The 22,726-nt window shown below is 48.1% G+C and overlaps 1 protein-coding gene and 1 long non-coding RNA gene across 2 annotated transcripts in view; one reads left to right on the top strand and one right to left on the bottom strand.

Annotated features, from left to right (window-relative positions):
• The first annotated feature begins 769 nt into the window (after window positions 1–769).
• Window positions 770–21,769, top strand: LOC149348762 (plancitoxin-1-like). The gene is made up of 7 exons (XM_089585894.1): window positions 770–1,193; window positions 3,674–3,872; window positions 5,195–5,273; window positions 6,261–6,425; window positions 7,611–7,808; window positions 17,001–17,251; window positions 21,533–21,769. The coding sequence occupies exons 1-7, from the start codon at window positions 1,087–1,089 to the stop codon at window positions 21,635–21,637; spliced, it is 1,104 nt and encodes a 367-aa protein (XP_089442020.1). The 5' UTR covers window positions 770–1,086; the 3' UTR covers window positions 21,638–21,769.
• The window catches only part of LOC149348760 (uncharacterized), a 61,677-nt gene continuing 39,916 nt past the window's right edge, over window positions 966–22,726 (bottom strand). The window contains exons 2-3 of the long non-coding RNA XR_016292298.1: window positions 16,994–17,091; window positions 966–1,160 (exon numbers count right to left, since the gene is read on the bottom strand). This is a non-coding gene — a long non-coding RNA (uncharacterized LOC149348760). The remainder of the gene's footprint in view (window positions 1,161–16,993; window positions 17,092–22,726) is intronic.

Genomic DNA, 22,726 nt, shown 5'->3' with positions numbered 1-22,726 from the left:
GGAGCCTACTACGTGCTATTTGGCGCGCCAGCGTGGCCTGGGAGATGGCGTCCCGAGCGTAAGCAGTGGTGGGGGATGAAGAAGGCGGCATGAGTGTGTCCAAAGGCAAGGTGGGATGCCTACCAAACAAAAGGTAGAAAGGAGAATAGCCTGTTCTGTCATGAAGGGAAGAGTTATATGCAAATGTCACATAAGGCAAGGCTGCGTCCCAATCTCGGTGGTCTGGCGATACGTACATGGCTAACATGTCGGTGAGCGTGCGGTTGAACCTTTCCGTAAGCCCATTGGTTTGTGGGTGGTAAGCTGTCGCGAGCTGGTGCTGTGTGTCACACGAACGAAGAATGTCGTGAACTACTCTGGATAGAAAATAACGACCGCGGTCGGTGAGCAGTTGACGAGGGGCGCCGTGGTGAAGGATGACGTCTTGCAGAAGAAAATCGGCAACATCGGTAGCGCAGCTGGACGGCAAATCACGCGTGATGGCGTACCGAGTCGTATAATCAGTTGCGACAGCGATCCACTTGTTGCCGAGGAGGGACGTCGGAAAAGGGCCAAGAAGGTCGAGGCCAACACGGTGAAAAGGTTCAGGAGGTGTGTCGATGGGTTGCAGAAGACCGGCAGGCAGAGTGGAGGGCCTTTTCCGACGTTGACACAGGTCGCAAGCGGCCACGTAACGCTTGACGGAACGATCATCGGAATATTATCGATATAACAAGAAAAAGGTGCTCGCGATAACTCCCAGAAGATAGTGCTCGCAGGAACGATTTAAGATACGGCTACCCCAAAGATCAAGGACGGTAAACGGACCCTCATTTCCAGAGCTCCATTATGTGCTGGGGGTGTATAGGAACTGATATGTGGTACTGATATATCTGCACCGGACGTTATCTACCTACGATGCAATTGTTTGCTCGCTGACGCTTCGCAGATATAAAAGAAGCTGCAGCGATTTCTGCTTTGCGGCGGTCGCTGGGACTCAATGGTGGGCGGCAGCTGATAGCAATCCGCGAGCTTTTATTCAGCAGCAGTGAGCAGACGATTAAGTAAGACTCGAAGCTCCCATCCTTTCGAAACGCACCTGTAAATATGAAGATTTTTATTCTGACGTGTTTGCTGCTTGCGTTGGCTTCTCTGGCAACTCTGTCCAGTGCGGCCGTATCCTGCAAGAACGACAAAAATGCCAACGTCGACTGGTAAGTCTCAATGTTTCAATTTTTTACTTTCGGCCCGTTTCATTCCGTCTGCGTGAACACAAACAACATTTACTGACCCCTGCATACGAAGCAAACTCTAAACTGAGAAGTGGGCAGACTGAGCGACTCTCTAGGTAATAATTCAATTTATGCATAAGGCATAGAGACTCAAAGAGGCATTAAAGGCGCCGCTTGCCTATTTAATGCAGTGAATACAGATTTAGTCTGTTTATTTTAGGATGTAGAAGGATAAAATTGTTTTTGTCGACAGAGACGCCATTTTGTGAATGTGCAATGCGGGAAATCCAATTCAATGACCTTACAAAAGCGTATTTTTGACGCTCGATATTTCGAACCACAGTGCCCACTCAGAAAACTAAAAATCTGGGCTCCATTTCAATTCGATACTGACAGCCTCGAATTTCTTAATGTAATCTCGTGTCCTAAAACCTACAATCGAAAATTTTATGGATTAATTTTGTTTAACTTATTACATTTTAGTTGCGATGTATAGTGTGCATTATGTCCGCCTTGCTCTGCAATTCAGCTACACACACCGCTATCACACATATGTAATCGCATTTGAAATAAAAATCTATAAACGTCAAAAAACTCTACCGGTATGTAACGTTAACGAGCTCTGAATCTCTGAGCTGAAATTTCAGTAAGCACAGGAGAGCTTCTAATTGAGTAGCCATAAGTTTTGGGTGGCCAAATCCTGTGTAGGCTTTGGTACAGCTGGTTTTCGGAGCGTAGCCTTTGCTAAAGGTTGTGGTTAGAGAGCAGGGGTCCCTCTTTCGTTCTTAGTGGTTCAGGAGGGTAGCGGATCGGGCTAGTTGGTGCAGATTTGACATTTTTCGAAGCGCTGAAACAACAAGGACGCAGAGGGAACAGACAAGGACGAGCGCTCATCCCTGTCTGTTCCCTCTGCGTCCTTGTTGTTTTAGCGCTTCGAAAAATGTCAGTTCTTAGTGGGAGTCTTCCTTCGTGTGCAAAGGACTATGACCACCTACCCCCCGACACCTGCAAACAAGTAGGTGGTGGCCAGGTAAGAACCACACTTAGGTGGCGGAAAAATCTATCAAAAAAACACAAGAAAAACACTGGCAAATCAAGAACTGCAAACAAGAACACAAAAATAGTGAAACAAACAAAAGGTATAGAATGTGTTAAGCAATAAAAAAACTGCAGGAGAAGCCAACAAGTTTCTTAGAAAGCAGAAGATTATAAATCTGGCAACAAAAAGGCAACTTGCACGCCCACGCACCGTGTACTCTCAAAACCTTGCGCGGTGCAGCACCCAACATTTATTTGTATTTTGTTATACTGTATTTGTGCACGGTGTACACTTCCCCCTACCCCTATCTCTTCTATTGCTCCCTCCCTTTCTTTCCCTTTCCCTGTCGTTTTATTCCCGCTAGCCGCAGCTCAGGTGCTTCAGGTTTCGATGGCAGATGCCGTGGCTAGCAACATCTGTTCCTTCCATATTTATTTTTATTTTTATTTTCTTAACAATAAATAGCCACTAACAACACCATGTGACGGAAAGCAAAGAACGGGCTATGAGCTGAGGATAAGGAAAACACTGGACGAAATGTGAGGGGGCAAATTCAATTCCGGCCACACATCCTTCACCAGCTTATCACAATTTTTGGGGACAATCCCAAAGAAATTCTGAGTTTCCTTTCGAATCGTTCAACCCAGATGACTCCTGTGCCCTTAATTTCTGAAATATGAATGCCTGTCTTTATCTTCTATACCTTCAGAAGATTTGAACCCTTATTACAAAGCTAAGTTTGTTTAGCAAAATTATGACTGAGTTTGCCAAAATGCCGGGAGGCAGCTTATAGGAGGGCTTATTTCTGCAGGTATGGTGGCCATCAAATCTCGTGCTCATAGTTGTTCGCGTCGCTTCGATCAGCTGTTTCTCAAAAAAGGAACATTTCAGCCTTTAGATAAAGTTAGTCGATATGCGATTAGAGCAACACCTCATATTCAAGTTGATGCTACGTGTACTCACATGAAAAATATATGCTGGGAGTGGAATGAAAATCATGAATAAGAGTTCTTTTTAGCACATATATACGCGACCGACTATGTATTGCAGAATTACCCTGAAAAAAGAAACTAAATACACAAAAAAGCTGCCTAAACACGATAAATTTTCTCTGTGTACTTTGTTGCGAGAGCAACACTACGCGAGTCGCCGAGCCATTTCGCGGAGCTGATGAAAGGACGAAAGGCCATACTGCGCACGCGCGAGGAGTAGTGACGTCACACGGCGCACCGCTGGCGCGCCGCCGCCGTCGCTGCGCGGGTGCTCGCCAGTTGCGCATGCGCAGAAGCGGCACATAGCTAGCGTGCCGGGGCCGCCGCCGCTGCCGCGCGCTCTCCGTCGCCTCTCTCTCTCTCTCCTCGTTGCTTTTCGCGATCCTCCAGGTTTAACCAGAGCTAAACCACTGCCAATTTTTTTTCCCCAGGTTCTTCATGTACAAATTGCCCCGAGGCCCCCGTGGTAAGGACAAAGTGAGCATTCCGAGCGGAGAAGAATACGTGTACATCGACTCCAAGACGCCCACTTCCACGCCTTACTGGAGCATTTCCACGCAAAACATCTTCGAGGAGGGAAACGCGCTGGCCAACACCATCGCTCCAATCACGGCAAAGCAGAAGTCCCATGTGCGTCTACTCACAAATAGCGCCTAAATATCACCATACGTGCTCGCTTAACACGCTCGGAGGGAAATGTACAAACCTTTATGCTGTATACCTAACACGAGAGCTATTGACGTGACAATATTGAGCCTCTTTTGCTACACTATTTGCCAGTATTGTCATACGTCCACACATTTAGTGCTTGCTACCATGGCGTCATTGAAATTTAGACAACCGAGGAAAGAAACCAGCTACTTCATCGAAACTTCATCATCGTATATATATATTGTAACGTGGCGGCCAGCCGAAGAATGAGACGTGGTGAACCATGAAGAAGAGGTGATTTTAATGGCCGCTGGCCTAGCGCGAGCGCTCCGTCCTGCGCCACTGCCAGCTTCGTCTTCGTCACACTACCCGGGGCCTCCGAGCGATCGCCCCGATCGGTGACGAACAGACGGCGGAATGGCGATGGTCTTGAGTGGGGGGTTGAACAGTATGTAGAAGATGGTGCAGTGCTGGCCGTCACGATGAGAAAGATGGGAGAATGAGTCCCGGTCCACGAAGCATCCGGGCCGTAGGGTGCCAGGAGCTGACGGCCGAGGTCTCTGGACGCACCGAACGGCAGGGGCAGGGGGGCGGTGTCTTCACGTTTGGGTCTTGGGTCAGTGGGGTCTTGGGTCGGTGGGGTCTCCACCAAATGTAACGTGGCGGCCAGCCGAAGAATGAGACGTGGTGAACCATGAAGAAGAGGTGATTTTAATGGCCGCTGGCCTAGCGCGAGCGCTCCGTCCCGCGCCACTGCCAGCTTCGTCTTCGTCACACTATATATATATATATATATATATATATATATATATATATATATATATATATATATATATATATATATATATATATATATATATATATATATATATATATATTCCGATTTATATATTCCGAACTCTTTCCGATTTCAAAGAGGAGCGAAGATTTAAAGTTAGAATAGCGTGAATGTGAGTGCGCCACACAGGCTATTTAGCTAGACAGACAATGCTACTGCACGTCCTTAAAAGAGGAAATGATGCTGCATGTTGCATGGCCAGCTCTTCATAATCGTTGTGGGGGTGTTGTGCTGCCTCCTTCGTACCACTGATCGTATTGTTGTCAATGTGTCTTTAAGGTGATATTTTCTCGAAACCTAGCTCGTTTCCCGTATAATAAGCTCCATCCTTCACGTAGCACAAAATTTCTCTCTTGCTTTGTTATCCCTTGTGAAGATATATGGTGCGCTCCAGCACACAAGGAACAGAAGATAAAGTTGATTTGATGTTGAATAGAATATTTTTGCTCTTGTTTTCGTGCAGAACATTACTTACGCAGTTTACAATGATGATCCCCCCTACCATCACGAAGACCAAAAGACCAGCAATGGACACACCAAAGGTATGTACGTGAGCGCCTTTGCTCACGAACGATTATTTGACAATCAATAATTCTTCTGTCATAGATTTAATATGCTCGAAACGAATGTACTATGGAGCCGATTTCCCTTCGTTTTAGAAAGTTAATGTCAATATTGAGTTCCCTATCCGAGGTAGCCTAGTTTGGCTCCCATAATTTAGTGTAATCTTATCTGATAGTGCAACCATGAACATGGTCCTTTCGAGCAGCCGCTGCGAATTCAATTTATGTAGGCCTCCCAGTCGAAAAATGCAGAGTTGGTTCCACCACCACAAACACCACAAAAATATTTTGTCGTCCTGTCGTTAGAAAATTTTTCTGATCTATTGTGAATGTGTCTGTTGTCACAACACAACTGGCTCTGTTATTAGGTCAGAGGGCTGCACAATACTACAGAGCATTCTGTTGTTACTGCAAGAATTTATGTTGTCAGCTCCCAAAATATTACAGGAAAATCTGTTGTGAGAACAGAAAATTTCCTGTTGTGTTTTTCATTTGTGGAGAAGTTTATCAGGGTGAAATCACGCCATTTACATCATGTCTCCTTGCCATTGAAATTGCAGGTGCACTTTTTCTAACCGTCTCTGATAATATTAATTTATGCAATAACGTTTTTAGGCCAGGTGACGCGTATTGCCCTAAATTATAGGTTGGTAGGTGACAACCATACGTCAATCAAAAAATTGGAGGGGGGGGGGCGGAGTGTTTGAGGGGCTGGCTAGAGAGAAAACTACCGGGGTGTGTGCTATTGTGACTACATTTCAAAGGCTTTAGAGTAAGTAGTTTGCTGCTACGGAATTTTCACAGCGTACGAGCCGCTGTAAAATTGAATAAAGCAGAGGGATTAGACTCGGCGTCCAGATCCTTCCGACAGCTGTGATAAACTTTGAACATCCAGACTCTTTTTCTCTGTCGACTAACGCCACCAAAGTTGACGCACTTACACTGTCTTTTTCTTTGACTTTCTAGGCCTGTTTATTTTTGACCACGAGTCTGGCGTGTGGATAATACACAGCGTACCCAAATTTCCCTACGCGCTGCACAAGGGAATGTATGTTTACCCTTCAAACGGACGCGACAATGGACAGAACGTGCTGTGCGTCACTTTCCCCACGAGTCAGCTGGAAACCATCGGTAAGATGTGCCATCGTGTCTACTGCTGTGATTTCACTGCCACCCATACTACTGCCACACTCTGAACAGTAAGGAGTCAAAAGGGAGTAAAGTAATCTAGCGCGCACCCTTTAAATATACCCGCCGCGAGGCGACACCTCCTCTCCCTCTACCCCAGCGGAGCACATCTGGTGGAGCCATAGAGTTTCTTACTATTACCTAGAGGGAAAGCTGGCGACCCTCCCTCCTATGGGAGTTTGCATGGAGGCCCCTCAAGACCACTTCAGCCACCATGGGCGCTCAAAGCATGATGGACCGGTGAGCTACCGACTGCAGAACCACAACTTTTGGCCAAAAAGTAATGCAAAAATAAATGCGGTTCGATAATCAAGGATGTCCTAGCATTCAATATTCTGCCTAATGATTGCGACAAATGAGCAGAAAAGCACAATATTCTGCCTAATGATTGCAACAAATGAGCAGAAAAGCATGTAAATGAAAAGTTTGTTCAAAATAAGAGATGACTCGCTCTCCCATTGGCCAAGTATTGAACACTACAAAGTCTAATATTTCGTGATTAACAGGCGCACTTTTAAAAGGAAATATGTTTCAGACCAATATTGTTGCTTAAACACTTTAAAGGGTTTGTTAATGGCATTTCGGAAAAAAGAAACCTTTTATTGGCGTCGTGTGCTATTGCGGGTTCGCTACTATGGCTTTTGCACACAGCGTTCGCGCCAAAGTCGACTGCCTGCCCACACACGAACAGCGTTTTCTAGTGAAACCTCTCAGTAGTGACACTCCGTGTTCCCAAAAAATACAACTGTTCCGCACCGAGTAGCTCACCGGCCCATGATGCTTTGAGTGTCCATGGTGGCTGAAGTACAGCACCGCCAGCTTTCCCTCTACAAAACAGTAAGAAACTCTATGGGTGGAGCGAGCGGCGACGGCAGCGGCGTCGACGGCGGCGCCGTCGGTTGGAACGCGGCTGCGGCGTTGCTGAGCAACGGCGGCTCAAGGTCGTTCGTGGCCCATGGCATACGGCTGAAGTGCGACCACGCGACGAGCCGAGCTGGCTGGCGTAGTGTTGCTATCGCAACAAAAAGGGGGTGCGCTAGAGGACAGCCTACTCCCTTTTTACTCCGATATAGGTAGAGTACATGGTACCAACTGTGGTGATGGACTTCGTGCGTGCCGCATTTGCAGCTACGCATCTGAGGCTGCAGTATCCCAACATCTACGACAGTTACGCACCGGCGTCTCTTCGCAAAACCCACCCGGCCCTGAATCTCCTGCTGGCCCGGAAGTTCATCAAGAGCTCCCCCTGGGTACTGACGGCTTCTCTCAAGGACGTCTCTCACAACGCCTACGTTAGCTTCGCCAAGCACGGCCGCTACAGGAGAGGTGCGTTGCTCGACGAGCGCTGGATATACTAAGTTTCCATGCCATAGTGTGCACGGAAGTTCGCATGGGCGGCCCATTGAAGAACCAGACTTACGATTCCCAGTGGAGAAACAGTGCATGAAATTTTTTTCTGCGAGAAAATATTGTTGTACTATTTTGAAACTTGAGCGTGGGATACAGCACCTTCCAGAGTAATGCAAAGAAGCCTGTCATCAAACCAGCTTTATCGCGTCGAAACGAGCCTCCCGAGGCTATAAAAACAAAAATTTCATTCCTATTTTAGGACCGACTGTGTCGGAAGTTCCGGCTAGGCGTGCCGAATCAACAGGGCAGAAGCCGTTTATCTCCAATAACATAAACGTACGAAGGACACTGTGGTCAGAACTGGGTTATATTGCAGTATAAGAAGAATGGAACCTTCAGAAAGAATACTGACGCATCTGCCAGATTTTGTAGTTCAAACCCTAATATCATAGACAGCGTTTCTTTTTGAGGCATATTAAGCTATGCTAACGGAACCGGAAGTGATTAAAGAGCTGCAGAAACTCTCTACTTCCCAATGACTTCCGAGGAAGTCCATAATCTTCCTATGAGTACTGCATTAATTTTTTTCGAACTAGGGGAGTACTAGGTTTTACGTGCAACAGCAATGCCCCGGCACAAAGATGGGTGAGTTCTGGGTGAATAACAACGTGCTATTCTTTCAAAAGTTTTTGATGAATGTTTCCATTAGGCAAACATCAATAACTTGGGGCCATTTGCAAAAGTGACTCTTGTCACTTGAAGAGAACAAAGCCGTCCCTTTTCCACGCATGAAAAGAAAATGCATACAAAAAATTTACCGACGATTGCGTTACTTCCTAATGCGAAATTTGAGCGCAGCAAATAAGCTGTTTCACCTTTTCGATAGATTGAGGCAAAGAAATCGAGCAACACATGTATGCGCTATCACAGATTTTGTTTTTATTTTTCACACGTATTCCTTTAACAAAGACTCCACTAACAGTTCTTGACAGTCATGAAGGAAGCTTTGTGGTCGGAGAAATAGACTGATATATGTTCGACTTGGTACAGCAATGCTTGATTCTCAAAGACGAGATCTATACAAGTGCCTCGCGAGGTTGTCACAGCCGTGGGACGCGTTACGAGCGAGAGGAACGGGATGTTCTCCCGCATAAGTGTTAGGAAATTGCTGTTTGTCTTTATGTCAACATTAAAGTCCCCCACTACTAACATCGGTGTGGATCGATGGACGGTTAATGCGAGTTGCAGGAAGTGCACGACGTCTTTCGTGAGTGCGGTAGGGGCGAAGTAGGCAGCTACTACCAGCAAGCCGTTGGGCAACTTTGCGGCGCACAGTTCGGCAACTTCATGTGACGTGCCAAACATTTCGACTGGTATTGCAGAGAGACCTGTGCGCAAGTAGATAGCGACTCCCGCCGCTCTGTTGTGGTCTCTGCGAGCACCACAGCAGTATAGGAAATCTATGATTTCGAGAGGCTCTTCGGGATCCATCCAGGTTTCAGCAAAGCAAAGTACAGAGGAATAGCGCAGAATGTGATCGTGGTGTACGTCCTTGGCATGTGCGGCAAGGGAGCGTACGTTAAGAATGTGGTTGTGAATGATGAATCAAGTGCTGCCAGCGAATGACGCGTCCATTGGCTGTCTGCGTGTGTTACTGATGTGTGGTTAACATGTTAAGCTTCGCCTGTAAGAGTGGAAGAGAGAGAGAGAGAGAGAAAACTTTATTTACAAAGGAATTCGGGGCACGCCCCAGGGTCCCCGCACGACCCCACTGCACTCAAGTGTTTATGTTCCTGAGGTCCATAACACTGGCAGCACGGCCGGTGGCGATGGTCTGCACGGCCGGGTCCTCCGAATGCAGCAGGGTCTCCCAGTCCTCCCAGGTCTTGAGGTTCTCTAGGTCCCGCGGGGGAGGGTCCGCCGGGCAGAGGGAAAGGATGTGGAGGGAAGAAGCGAAGGATTCTGGGCATAGGGCGCAAGCAGGAGTGGGGAAGGAGGGATGATAGTGGGTTAGGGTAAGGGGCGAGGGGAGAGTATGTGTTTGTAATCTGCGCCAGAGTGTTGCGTGTCTGTTATCTAGGGAGGGGTGGGGCGGGGGGTAGAGCTGGCGAGAGGCTCTGTATGCCTGGGTCAGCTCACTGAATGAGTGCATGCGATCCTTCGTGAATCCCCGATCCGAGGCCACCTGAGCCCGGTTTAAAGAACCTCGGGCTAAAAGGTTGGCGGCCTCGTTTCCGGGATTCCCGGAGTGCGCAGGCACCCATATCAGCTCCACTTGGCGGGGCGGGGGTGCATCGGGCGAGTCCAGTATGCCAAAAGCAGGGACATGAACTCGGCCTCGAGCAAAATTTAGAATCGCAGTTTTAGAGTCAGTTAAAATATACCGGGCTTCCGTGCGGGTTATAGCAAGTGCAATGGCGGCTTCCTCTGCAGCCTCTGGGGACGTATCTGGAGGGAGAGGTAGTGTGAAGAGGGTGGATGAAGAGGAGTCCACCGCAGCTGCTGTCGCTTCATCACCCGTGCAGGCAGCGTCCACCCATACGGCGTCCGGCTGGGGGCCGTACGCTCGATGGAGTGCCTTCGCACGGGCTCTGCGGCGCTGCTCATGGTGGGACGGGTGCATATTCCTCGGGAGCGGCCTGATGAGAAGCTCTCGGTGAAGGGATCGTGGGATGGCGAGAAGGGTTGGGTCGTTGGCCGGTATTTTGATTCCCAGGGAGTCCAGGATATACCGACCTGTGGAAGTTTTTGTGAGCCTGATGTATTGGGCCTGTCGGTGGGCCTCCACCAGTTCCCCGATCGTGTTGTGGAGGCCCAGGCCTAGTAATCTGTCTGTGGGTGTGTTGAGGGGAAGATGAAGTGCTACCTTGAATGCCTTGCGAATCAAAGCATCCAAAGCGTTTATGTCATGTTTGGATAGTTGTAAGTATGGGGTAGTGTACAGTACACGGCTGAGGACAAAGGCATGAATGAGGCGACATAGGTCGCGCTCCTTCATGCCTCTATGATGTCCCGAAACCCTGCGGATGAGGTGCGATATCGCGCCTGCAACCTGCTTGAGTTTCTTGAGGGTAGTGGTGTTTTTGCCATCGTTCTGGATGTGCAAGCCCAATACACGGAGGGTGCCAACCTCAGGTACCGGGTAACCATTCAATTCAATGGCAATGGGGGAGCGGGGACAGCGGTGGTTCTTAGGCCGGATGAGGAGCAGTTCGGACTTCTCTGGGGAGCAAGACAGTCCGATGGTCCGTGCGTAATTTTGGGTGAGGGTGGCTGCTTCCTGTAAGGTGTTCTCTATGTCGCCGTCACTGCCGTGGGTGGTCCACAGGGTGATATCGTCGGCATAAAGAGTGTGCTTGAGGTGGGGAATAGTTGCCAATTTCCGGGCGAGGGGTATGAGGGTTATGTTAAAGAGAAAGGGGGAAAGGACGGACCCTTGAGGGGTGCCGATACTCTGAAGTGTGTAGGAGGTGGAAGACAGAGGCCCGAAGTGTATCTCAGCCGTGCGGTCAGTCAGGAATGCTTGAATGTAGGCATACGTGCGCACACCCACATTCAATGGGGATGGAGCAGTCATGATCGCCTGATGTTCAATGCGATCAAAAGCTTTGGAGAGATCCAAAGCTAAGACTGCCTTGGTGTGACCTAGAAGAAGCGGGTCAAAAAGGTCGTGTGTGAGTTGCAGCATGGCATCCTGTGCGGATAGATGAGGGCGGAATCCCACCATGCTATGCGGGTAGAGATTGTTGTCCGCCATGTGACTTGTGAGTCTCGCTAACACAACATGCTCGAGGAGCTTCCCGAGGCATGAGGTTAGCGAAATCGGGCGAAGGTTTTGAATGGTGAGTGGTTTGTTGGGTTTTGGTATAAATATTACCTTCGCGTGGCGCCAGGACTGCGGGAGGTTACCCTCCCTCCAGCACTGGTTGAAGTATTTCGTAATGTGGGTGATCGATTGGTCATCCAGATTACGGAGCATGGAGTTTGTGATTTGGTCTGCACCAGGTGCGGAGTTGGCGCGGAAAGTCAGGAGGGCCGCTCTGACTTCCGTCTCCGTGATGTCGGTGTCGAGTGTTGGATTTGCTTGTCCTGTGTAGTGCGGTAGAGGTATGGGGCCGCCTGGAGATGTGTACATGGTTTGAAGTGTGTCTAGAAGGGTGTCGGGATCGTCAATGTGTTCATGTGTGAGGCGTGTCACGTGGTGCTGTGCTGCTGATTTGGTGCGTGTGGGGTCAATGAGGTGTCGGAGGAGTTGCCATGCACGTTTGCTGGACAGGTTGCCGGCGATGCCGTCACATATCTGTCCCCAGTTGGATCGACAGAGCTCCTCAGAGTGCTGTTGGATTTGTGTCTGCAGCGCGGCCAGCCGCTTTTTAAGCGTTCTGTTGTGTTTGTTGCCTTTCCAGCGTTCCAGGATGCTGTGATAAGCCTCCCAGAGGTGGGCTAGGCGTGTGTCAAGGGTCGGTGTTTCGGTTGTAGTTTCAATGTGTCGTGTGTTGTGGTGAACGTCATGTTTGAGTGATTGCACCCATGCATCGATGTCTGCGATGGGAGTGTCTGGGAGGGCGGTGCGTGCAGCGCGAAAGGCATCCCAGTTAATGAGTTCGTGTGTCATATTTGCGTGACGGGGTGGTTTGTATGGGACAGTGATTTGTATAATGTAATGATCACTGCCCAGTGTATGTTGTGTTCTGTTCCAGGTAACGCCGCGGATACAGCGGCTCAGCGTCAGGTCCGGACTGGTGTCCATGCTGACACTGTTGCCGATCCGCGTAGGCGTCTGAAACGTGTTGTGCACAGTGAGTTGGAGGTTCTGCAGGAGCAGCCAGAGCCTGCGACCTCGATGTGTCGTGGTTGTGTATCCCCAGTCAGTATGCTGACTGTTGAAGTCCCCACCGATGAGTAGGGGATGTTTCCCTGCTAGACGGTGTAGCTTTCGCAGAAGTGATTCTAGCGGGGCCATCGGCAGGGACGGGGGGTGGTATATGTTTGCTATAAATATAGAAGGAAGTGAATGTGTGTGATGTAGAATTTCCGTGATCACGCAGGGCGTCTCAGACGTAATGTGATGAGTTTTGTAGGTGAGGCTGCGGTGGATGAGTGTGGACGCCCTGGGTGTGTTAGTGGTATCCGAGTGTGTAGATGTGTAGCTGGGGAGGGTTGCTCGGTGTGCAGTCTCCTGGAGAAGAAGTATGTGGGGCGTGGGTGTGATGGTGGGAAGGAGAAGTTGCAGAGGTGCGCGCTTTGCCCGGAAGCCGCGGCAGTTCCAAGTTATAATGGGGAGATAATTAGTGTTCCCCCCCCGCCATATTGGATGTTGGGGGAATTGAGGAGGGTATTAAGACGGGTGTCAATTGGTATGTGTGGCTCAGGGAAGGTGTTTTGTGCTTGTGGAGGTAGGATGGGGGGAGTGGAGGGGGTTTGAAGTTGGGTGAAGCGATGGGTAAGATTATGCTCCAAGAGCTCCATCATCTTGGTAAGCATAGCGTCCATGCGCTGCTCAAGTTTTTCGGTGAGGGCGGCGGCAAGGTGATTGAATCTGGCCTCGAGGCGGGCGTCTAGCTCCTTTAGTTTATGGTCAAATTTTGCTTCGAGTGCTGCTAATTTAGCGTCTATTTCTGGGGGCACGGGATGGGGTGTGGCGTCTGTGGTGCGCTGTTTCTTTGCAGGAGGGGTGCTCGAAGTGTCTGTGGATGATGAGCTCGAATTAATGACAGGGGGTGCGGGTTGAGGGGGCATGGAGGGGGCGGGGGTGCTTAGGAGAGAGGAAAGGCGGCTTACCTCGTCACGCAAGGCCTTGAGTTCCTGGTCTCTCGGGTCTGCCTGGGAGGACTGGGGTGGTGGGGGTTGACGGGTTTTGCCGGAAACGCGGTCTGCCCAGGTGAGACGCGTGGCGTTCTTGCTGCCATTCTGCCGGCTTGTAGAAGGCGACCGGGAAGCCGTCGAGCTGCGTCTGCTGGCTGTGCCTGGTTGATCGCAGCGGGAAAGCCGCGATGCACCCGGAGGAGAGAGAGCGTTCTTCGGGGACGCTAGTTTGTGGCCCCGTCCCTTGCAGTTCCCGGTGCCGGTCATATGAGGGCCTCCGCAGAGAATGCAGCTGGGGGTGCATGAGGGCACATCTTCCTTTGGGTGGGACTGCCCACAGCGGGGGCACTTATGGGATCTTGGGTGGACACACACGTCTGCCCGGTGACCAGGGACGCGGCAGTTAGTGCAGGCGTCTATATGCCCTCGATAGGGTGTGCACCTGTGGAGGGCTCCTCCATAAAGGACGGCGCGTGGGACAGGTCCAGCCCGGAAAGTTATTAAGATGGAACGCGTGGAGCCCATTCGGCGGGCGTCCACGATGAGGGCGTCTGGGTTGCCGGTGAGCAGGTCTTGCAGGAGCTCTGAAGGGGTCTCATTCTAATAAGCATTGGAGATGACTCCGCGTACTGCTCCGTCCGGCGGGGCTATGTAAGGTGCTACGGCGAATTTCTTGCCTTGGTGTGTGATGGTGTTCACCCGAACCAGAGCGAGCGCGTCATCCTTTAGGGGCGTGCTGACGGTGCAGGTGTTGTTGACCGGGTGTACCCTGATTTGGGTACGCGCTGGCTCCTTAAGCTGGGACGCCGCTTGGAGGATGGCCTCTCGTAGTTGTCGGGGTGGAAGCAGGTCCAGCTGCAGCCCGCCTCGTGATCTAAAAACGATCTTGTAATCTGCAGCAGGAAGCGGTGGCTGCTGCCGCGAACGCTGCGCAGCTGTGCGCGTTGCTTGCAGGTGCGCTGACTTTTCAAGGCATGGAGACTTGGGGGTACCGGTAGCAGAGGCTGCGCCCTCCTGGCGTCGGGTTGTTGAAAGGACGTCCTTGGAGCGAGCAGGCACACTAAGAATGTGCGTCCAGTCCCTTGGGTCGTAGTCGTTGGGGTTAAGAACCTCTCCCTGCACCTGCACCTCCATGATGGCGTTGGTGGCGGAAGCGTCCGTCGGAGTAGGCCTAGCTCAGGCGGAGAGGTCACAGAGAAGAAAGGGCCGTGGGTGCCCGAAAAAGGGCGTAGGCGGGCCAAAAATTCAAGAGTGGAACGCGACAGCGTCTTGCAACGCTGCCAGGGAGTCCACAGAACGCCATCGCCAATTCGGCTGTACGCCTTGCTGGACGGTAAATTTATTTTTTTAGGAAAGGAAATGTATCTCTCTCGCATATCTGGGTGGACACCTGCACCTCGCCGTAAGGGAAAGGGGGATGATGGGAGTGAACGAAGACGCCGTATTAGCTAGACGCGCCTTTGTTCATTCCAAACCATTCAGCTGGCATTACGGAGTGGCTAGCGTGCTCGTATCGCACTCCGGAGACCCTGGTTCGATTCCCCAACTCGACCAATTTCGTTCTCGGTTTTATTGATTTATGCGGTCTAACTAGAAAGGTTAATTAGGCTATTTCATATTTATATTCTTGTATTTCTATCCATCGTGTTCTGTCATTAACCTGTCAATTGTTGGAACTGTCTAGGATGTTCGACACAACGTATATGAAACGAGCAACGTCTTACTGAGTGGGGAAGTGCGGGGTGGTGGAGGGAACGCGGCTTCGTACTTATCTGTTTTTTTCAGCAGCGTCTCTTTCCGCGGACGCTGTTGTCGCTGCGGCGCGCGTCTTTCTTTTCTTTTCTTTTCTTCTGACCTCTTCATTCTCCTCTATATTAATTAGGCTAATTGATTAATTAAGCAATTAACTAAACTCAGTCCAACTTAGTTGCAGCATCACTATACGATCCCTTTGATTGGTTGCATGGTTACTAGCCAAAGTACAATTGGTCCCATTTGAAATTCGCGCACTGTGACGTCACGAGCATTTCGACCAATTGAAAAGCGTTACATTGGGGGCGGAGCTGGTTACGAGGCCGACGCCGACGCCGACGACGACGCGAAACCCAGGAACGGACGCCAAAGAGCTGCGCTCTAAAAGCACGATCTTTACTGCGCAAACACTGAACTGTACACGGGAACGAGAGCGGGAAAAAAAAGCTTTTACTACTGGCAAGTGGCTGCCTCATATAGTTAATTTTAAGGCTAAACCTTTCACAGTAGCCAAAGAGAACTCATAGCGCTTTGATACACATGTTTGTCATACCCAGCAATTCTGGACAAAAGCATTTTTGAACGGGAAAGAGTTCTGAACGCAATTTTTTCATATGTAAGATTTCACTATAATAGTCTCTATATCCGCAGATCACCCGACGGCACTCTTGTATTTTTTTCCTGCATTAACTTGTTTTCTATCATCAAAAACCTTCCCCATTGGTTTTCTATACGAGTCTTAGCTGTCCGATGCGACCGACGGAAACACTTTAAAAGAAAGATTTTGCTACGTATCAGAAGAATGTACCATTGCCCTCAAAATTTCACAAAGAGTATCTCACAATTTTCCAGATTTATAAATATTTGTCCAAAAATGTCGGGCATGGATAACACTTTGAATCGAAAAACACAACAGGAAATTTTCTGTAGTCACAACAAATTTCCTCTAACGGTTTCGACCGAAAACGTACAACAACAGAAATTTTTGTAGTAACAACGGAATTCTGTGTACTACATAAATGTACTGCAGAACTACAGACTATAGAAAAAACTAGAGCATGATATAAAAATACCACAAAACATTATAAGAGTCTGTCGTTACAACACTACAAAACATGCCGTCGTATTTTTGAACAGGTTCTGTTATTTTTGTTTTCGACAGGGTGTTATTACCCGATCACTTTAGGAGAAGAAACAGATTTTGTAGGGCAGATTACACTCTCGTGTAAGACTGATGACACAGCGATGCTGTTTGAGTTGGGCTCGACTAAGTTAACCGTGATTATACTTATCATTTCTATCTGTTGTTGTCTATGGTACGCCCTCTCCGCCCCCTCCCCCCACCACAAGATCAACGAACACTCAGTCATCAGTTCGTACAAGTGTTTAGTTCAGTGCCACCCAAGGACGCCTTAGGCCCCCTGTCGGAGCGGACGACAACTAACACAATAGTTGTCGTCCGCTCCGACAGGGGGCGTTAGGCATCCGTGGGTGACCTCATTACTGTGAACACACGCTGCGCACGACTAACAGCCTCCGGCTTAAACAGCATCGCTGTTAAAATGTATTTTTTAGATCGCAACTCTGACGGCGTGCACTCTCACCTCGCAGACGTCTACTCAAGCGTCGTGGCCAGTAATCTGGAGTCGAATCTCTTTGCGTCCACATGGCGTAACGGTGAAGGTGGCAAGGTTCCGGCACACTGCAACGAAACCTACACGGTGACCAACGTGCAGGCGATGAGCTTCAAGACGAGCAAGCAGCAGCATCTCGACTTCAGTAACAGAGAAGACCACAGCAAATGGGCCATTTCGGAGAAGACTTCCAAGAGCTACGTCTGCGTCAGCACCTTGAATCGAATGGTACGGTGAACGATATCCGCCAAACGATCCGTCAGGGTAACCCTCACCACAAACGTGTCGTGTGGTTTTCGTTTCTTTTTTCTGGGGAGGGGGGGGGGGGGGAGGGGGATTGGCGCAGTATCTGTCTCACATATCTCGCTGGACACCTGAACCGCGCCGTAAGGGAAGGGATAAAGGGGGGACTGAGTGAAGAAAGGAAGGAAGAGATGCCGTAGTGGAGGGCGCCGGAATAATTTCGACCACCTGCGGATCAGTTCTCAAATTTGGTACAGCCTTGCCGACAACGTAAGACGTCCTGAGTTTGACCTCAGGATGCCTACATTAGGATGTTCAGATGTCTTAAGGTTGTCCTTATCTGGTCCTCAAGCAGTCCAAATGGGATCCATTTGTCCTTCCGATGCGCATTGTCAGGGTGTCTTGAGGATCATGTTTGGCGATGTTTTCAGGACTACGTCAGGATTTGTATCACGAGCTTTGTTTTCAAACGAGTGCCGAATTCAAGGCTAACGTAAGAGAAGCTATCCTGAATAAGCAAAAGGAAGAGGTACAGCAGGCGTTTTGTTTGCTATGTCCAGTCCCGCAAAGAGCTACAGCTCTCTCTGAAGTTGAATTCTTCTGCCAGGATTGAAAATACGAGTGACCCAAAAATCTCAACAGTCCAAACCCATTACAAGCACGTGGCACAGAAGACCAAGTTTATAAGCAAAAATACAGTAACATATCTCCTCAAGGCATACTTTTTCTGTCATAATGGTTTCCTTCATTAAATCACTATCATGCGCACATATTTTAATAAACCTGCAGTTTTTCAGTAATGAGAGCCAGGTGCAGTGATAAAGCTGATTTGATATCAGTTTGTTTCCACTATGCTGTCCAGCAGTAGGATGGTTGTTGGTCATTCTAGGAATTTTCATCCTCGAATCGTCCAGCAGAGTAGAAACTAAAGATGTCTGCATGAGGCCGTTCTGCCGTCGATGCCCTCAAAAGGTACTCAGAATGTCCTGTTCGGGATGAGGACGGTGTGACCATTTTAGGACGTCCTCGAGACGTCTGGTGTTGTCTGGGTTTAGGCAGATACAGAGTGAAGTTTGTTATTGCGTGAGAACGAATATAGTAGAAAGGGAGGAAAAAAAGTGAATAGGCAGAAATTCTTTTGTCGCAGACAGTGTGCACTTTTCACTTATGGTTCATTATTGTGCTTCTTGGTGTAGTGACACTGAGAAAAAAAGCTGTCATTGTCCGAATAATTAAAACAAATCAAAGCAATGCACTCTCACAAAACTGTTCAACTTCGCACTCACCGACTTGACCCCGTAATTTCTTGGGGACCGTCTACTATGCAGGGCGTAGAAATGTCAATATTTACTTCACCTCGTAAATGAACATGAAATTTACATAGTAGGACGCATGCCGTGTTTGCCACCCTCTACCCCTAATAAGGGTAGTGTGCGGAAGCTTTAGCAAGCAAGAACCCGAGTTTACAGTGGCCCAAATAATACATATTGCAAATATGTCGCATTTCGAGGAAAATTGTCTGAAAGTTATGTTCAGTATGTGCAGGGTCGGTCAAAAGCTCCCAGGCCGCACGGTCTACTTTGAACCGTATATCCTGGAACTTCAGATGCCGATAAAGCTACCAAGGTTCTCAGAGGTTAGAACGGCACGTCACTATACTGCTCAAAAACAGACCCTGTGGCCTGGAAACATTTGACCGACCCTCTACCTTTCAGACAACGGCTGTAGGAAGGTAGACATGGGGGAAGGGCGAGAAGTTCAAAGCGTGGGAATGTAAGAAAATAACTTTTACGAGCCAGACAGCTTCACAGAGGAGGCTGTATCAGGATGCAACGTTCGGGGCAGTATTCTGCGCCTCAGTCTTTCTTCTCTGACAGGGGAATTTTATCCCTACTTTTTAAAGAGAGACCACTGACACCAACAGATGTTGGAGACAGTTCGAGAGCAAGCGCTTAATACGGATGCGGTGTCAGCCATTTTGATAAGAATAAAATGTTGATCGGTAACGACCGTTCCTCCATCCAAAGGTCTAGATGATAGTAGATGATAGTAACAGTTGAATTTAAAGCCGGTTTACACAATTCTGAATTTAGTATTTAAGAGGACTTAAATGGCCCACTTCAGCCTGTATCGGCAAAATCCTAGGACAATGCATTTCCTACGCGGAAATGCTACGAAACGTTTCCGTGTTTCTTGAAATAAGCGAACCGCTACAACGTTCAGAAGTACCTGACCCAATTCACTCCAAGAGTATTCCTCCTAACCGATACGGTCAGAAAATGGCGAGTAGTGAGGAATTCGCTGTTACTATCCAAACTGGAACGTTCAACACTTGCCGCCATGCTCAGATGTGCATTCGGTTTCATTTTCTCATGGTTACTCTCATCATTCCAGTTTGTAAAAGCCAACGCAACATAGGTGTGGAGCCGTACGGGGCGGCTAGCATCCATCGTAGCTTTAAACGTAGCGTATTTAGGAGGTTACGGGTTCGACCCTCAGTTGCGCTGTGTTCCTCAGTTCACCTCATGCACTCTGCCAGACAGCTCAGACTCACAATCACGGTATGCACCAAGCAGATAAGACAGAATTTTCAGCCTCGCTACTGAAAGTTTCCACATAACGAGCTCTATTTTCCATATGCTTCAAAAAGAAATTGTGTGGATTCAGTATGGAGTACATGGAATCGATAGGGACTATAAAGCCTGTGTGGAATCTTATGGACTCCATCTGACGTCGTGCACGCTGCACAGAAATCGTATAGAAATTATGTGGAATGCTTATGGACTCCAATAGCACAAGATATAGATGTCCATAAATTTTTCTATATCTTATGATATTTCCACACTTCCATGTGAGTGGCTCATATGGAAAGTTTCAGTAGGGCTGCACCAAAGCCCTCTTTGTTTTCCTTGGAATATAAACTGTGCCGCTTTAATTTTTAAACGAGTACTGAATGATTAAGTAGCTAACCAGTTTTTAATGAACGAAACCCATCTTTCTGAGTTAGTCATATTAATTAAATACCCCTCAATGTTTTACGAATTGGAAAAACAGCGCAATCAAAGACGAGACACAAGAGAAGGACAAAACACCAGCGGTGCCAGTAACAACCAAATGGTTTGTTGCTACAGGTGAGGCAGCATATAAATGAAATGGCACGAGCAAAAACAAAAAATAAGCATGAGAGAAGGATACCGCACAACCACACAACTTGGCTGAAAAAAGGCACGTCACTGATTAAGACACCCAAGTTCCTTTGATAGTAGATTTATCGATGGGCTGCTGATACAGGTGTTACCTAGCTTTTTGATATGGCAAGCCTCCGAAATGAGCCTCGTGGTCTCATCTTTATAACGGCCGATGATAGTGGTCCGATTGAGGTGCACTTCGCAATCTTCACACTCAGCACAGTGCACAGCGAAGCGCATCTCAATCGGACCACTATCATCGCCCGTTATAAAGATGAGTGTCGCGTTCGTTAAAAATAGACAACTTCGTTCAGCGAGTACAAACGACATCCGTTTATTTCAGGTTACATGACACGACTGCCGCCCCAAGGGGCGCTTCTTTGTTTCCCTTTCCCAGCTTGCTTGGCTTGTCTTGCCTTCCGACTTGGGACGGTCTTGTTTCGGTTTCGGTTTCGCAACAATGAGACCACAAGGGTCATTTCGGAGGCATGCCATATCAGAAAGCTCGGTAACACCTGCATCAGCAGCCCATCGATAAATCTACTATCAAAGGAACTTGCGTATCTTAATCTGTGACGTGCCTTTTTTCAGTCAAGTTGTGTGGTTGTGCGGTATCCTTCTCTCATGCTTATTTTGTGTTTTTACTCGTGCCATTTCTTTTATATGCTGCCCCACCTGTAGCAACAAACCATTTGGTTGTTAGTGGCACCGCTGGTGTTTTGTCCTTCTCTTATGTCTCGTCTTTGATTACGCTGTTTTTCCAATTCGTAAACATGTACCAACCAGCCCGTATTTGCCCTCTTCTGGAACCCCTCTAATGCTCCGCTTAATGTGAAGCTATCTAAAGGTCTGTTAACGCATCTAGTATACTCCTCGGTCCCGCTGAAAACTCTTTTACAGAAATGTACACCATGATCAAAATTGTCGAGCATATCTAAAAAAATGAAGATTTCTTTAAGGTAGCTGGGCTGCGGCTTTACCTTAATAATCACTGCACCCGCGTAGAGTGATGTGGGCGCAATTTTTTCCCGTGTGCGAATTTGGTTGTTTTCTGTCTCATCTGCGGATTTACTTTCAGCGCTCGCAGTACGACAGAGGAGGACAGACTGTCTGCTTCAAGAACGCCCTGCTTCACAAGCTGCTGCTGAGGAGCGTCACAGACTACGAGAAATGCAGCATTTAGCGATGATCATCGATATTTAACCATTCATGCTTGTATAGATGCGTTCTCCCGCAGACATATCGTCAGTCCGCGCTCATGACTGTAAACCAGCGTGATATGTTAATCCAATTAAAATATCCCGTACTCTCTGACTAAAAATATCCCGTACTCTCTGACTACACCACATACATGTCTCAATGCTTTCTTTTGGAGTTAACAGCGGATCCACCGCTTACGTCTGTACAAATGAAGCAAGGTGAGTCTAAAGGCGCGTCAATGCAGCAAAGGTAGTATGTCTTGAAACCTGCCTGCCAGTGTTGTTTTCTCTATGAAGTGTTATATTTAACCGTTCGGTGCGGTACCTACCTACACAATGCACTTTTCAGCTATTCGCTTGCTTTTAGATGGAAGCTAATCCACAGTTTCCCAAGTTTCTTCACAGTATGCGCTACACGGATGGTTTTAAAAAAAAATTCTTTGTTCGCAGCATTCAATGTTTCCTGCTAACTTCCAAACATTAAGACCTGGAAGATAAAATATGAAAAAAGTGCATAACATAGCCTTTGTTGTTCCTGGAAATGCGCAAGCAAATCAGCAAACAAGATTCCAGAGCTGTGTCAATGGGTATAGAGAGGCCTCTTCAAGCTTGCGTTACTTGTGTTCGACTTCCTTAGAACGCTACTCTGGATAGAAAGCAACAATGGAAGCGCTCTAAGGAGGTCAAGCGTAAAAAGCAAATTAGGCCTATTAGAAGCTTTACGGAAGTTACTTTCGCGTATATACTTATCCACATCCACAGACACACATGTGTTTATATATTTATTTATTACCTCAACACCTTAATTTACATCGAAGACTAAACTGGCTGGCATATGTCCAAGTACTAAGGGGGGTTTTCGCAGTCAGTCACGAAAAATATAAAAAATTGGTAACAAAGAAAGTAACAACCACAGAAATGCATAAACATACAAGCCAGGAAGCCACATCTATCGTTGCCAAAAAAGACAAAATTATTAACCCCGTACAACTTTATGAAGGAAGAAAAGTAGCATAACAACCACACAGACAGCCATTAGAAAGAAGATTATAAACCTTTAGTAAATCACACTC

This window comes from Amblyomma mixtum, chromosome 4, assembly GCF_055824585.1.
Source record: "Amblyomma mixtum isolate Tamu chromosome 4, ASM5582458v1, whole genome shotgun sequence".
Lineage (NCBI taxonomy): Eukaryota > Metazoa > Arthropoda > Arachnida > Ixodida > Ixodidae > Amblyomma > Amblyomma mixtum.
Note: the sequence above shows the minus strand (reverse complement) of the source record. Positions and strands in the feature narration are given on the sequence as shown.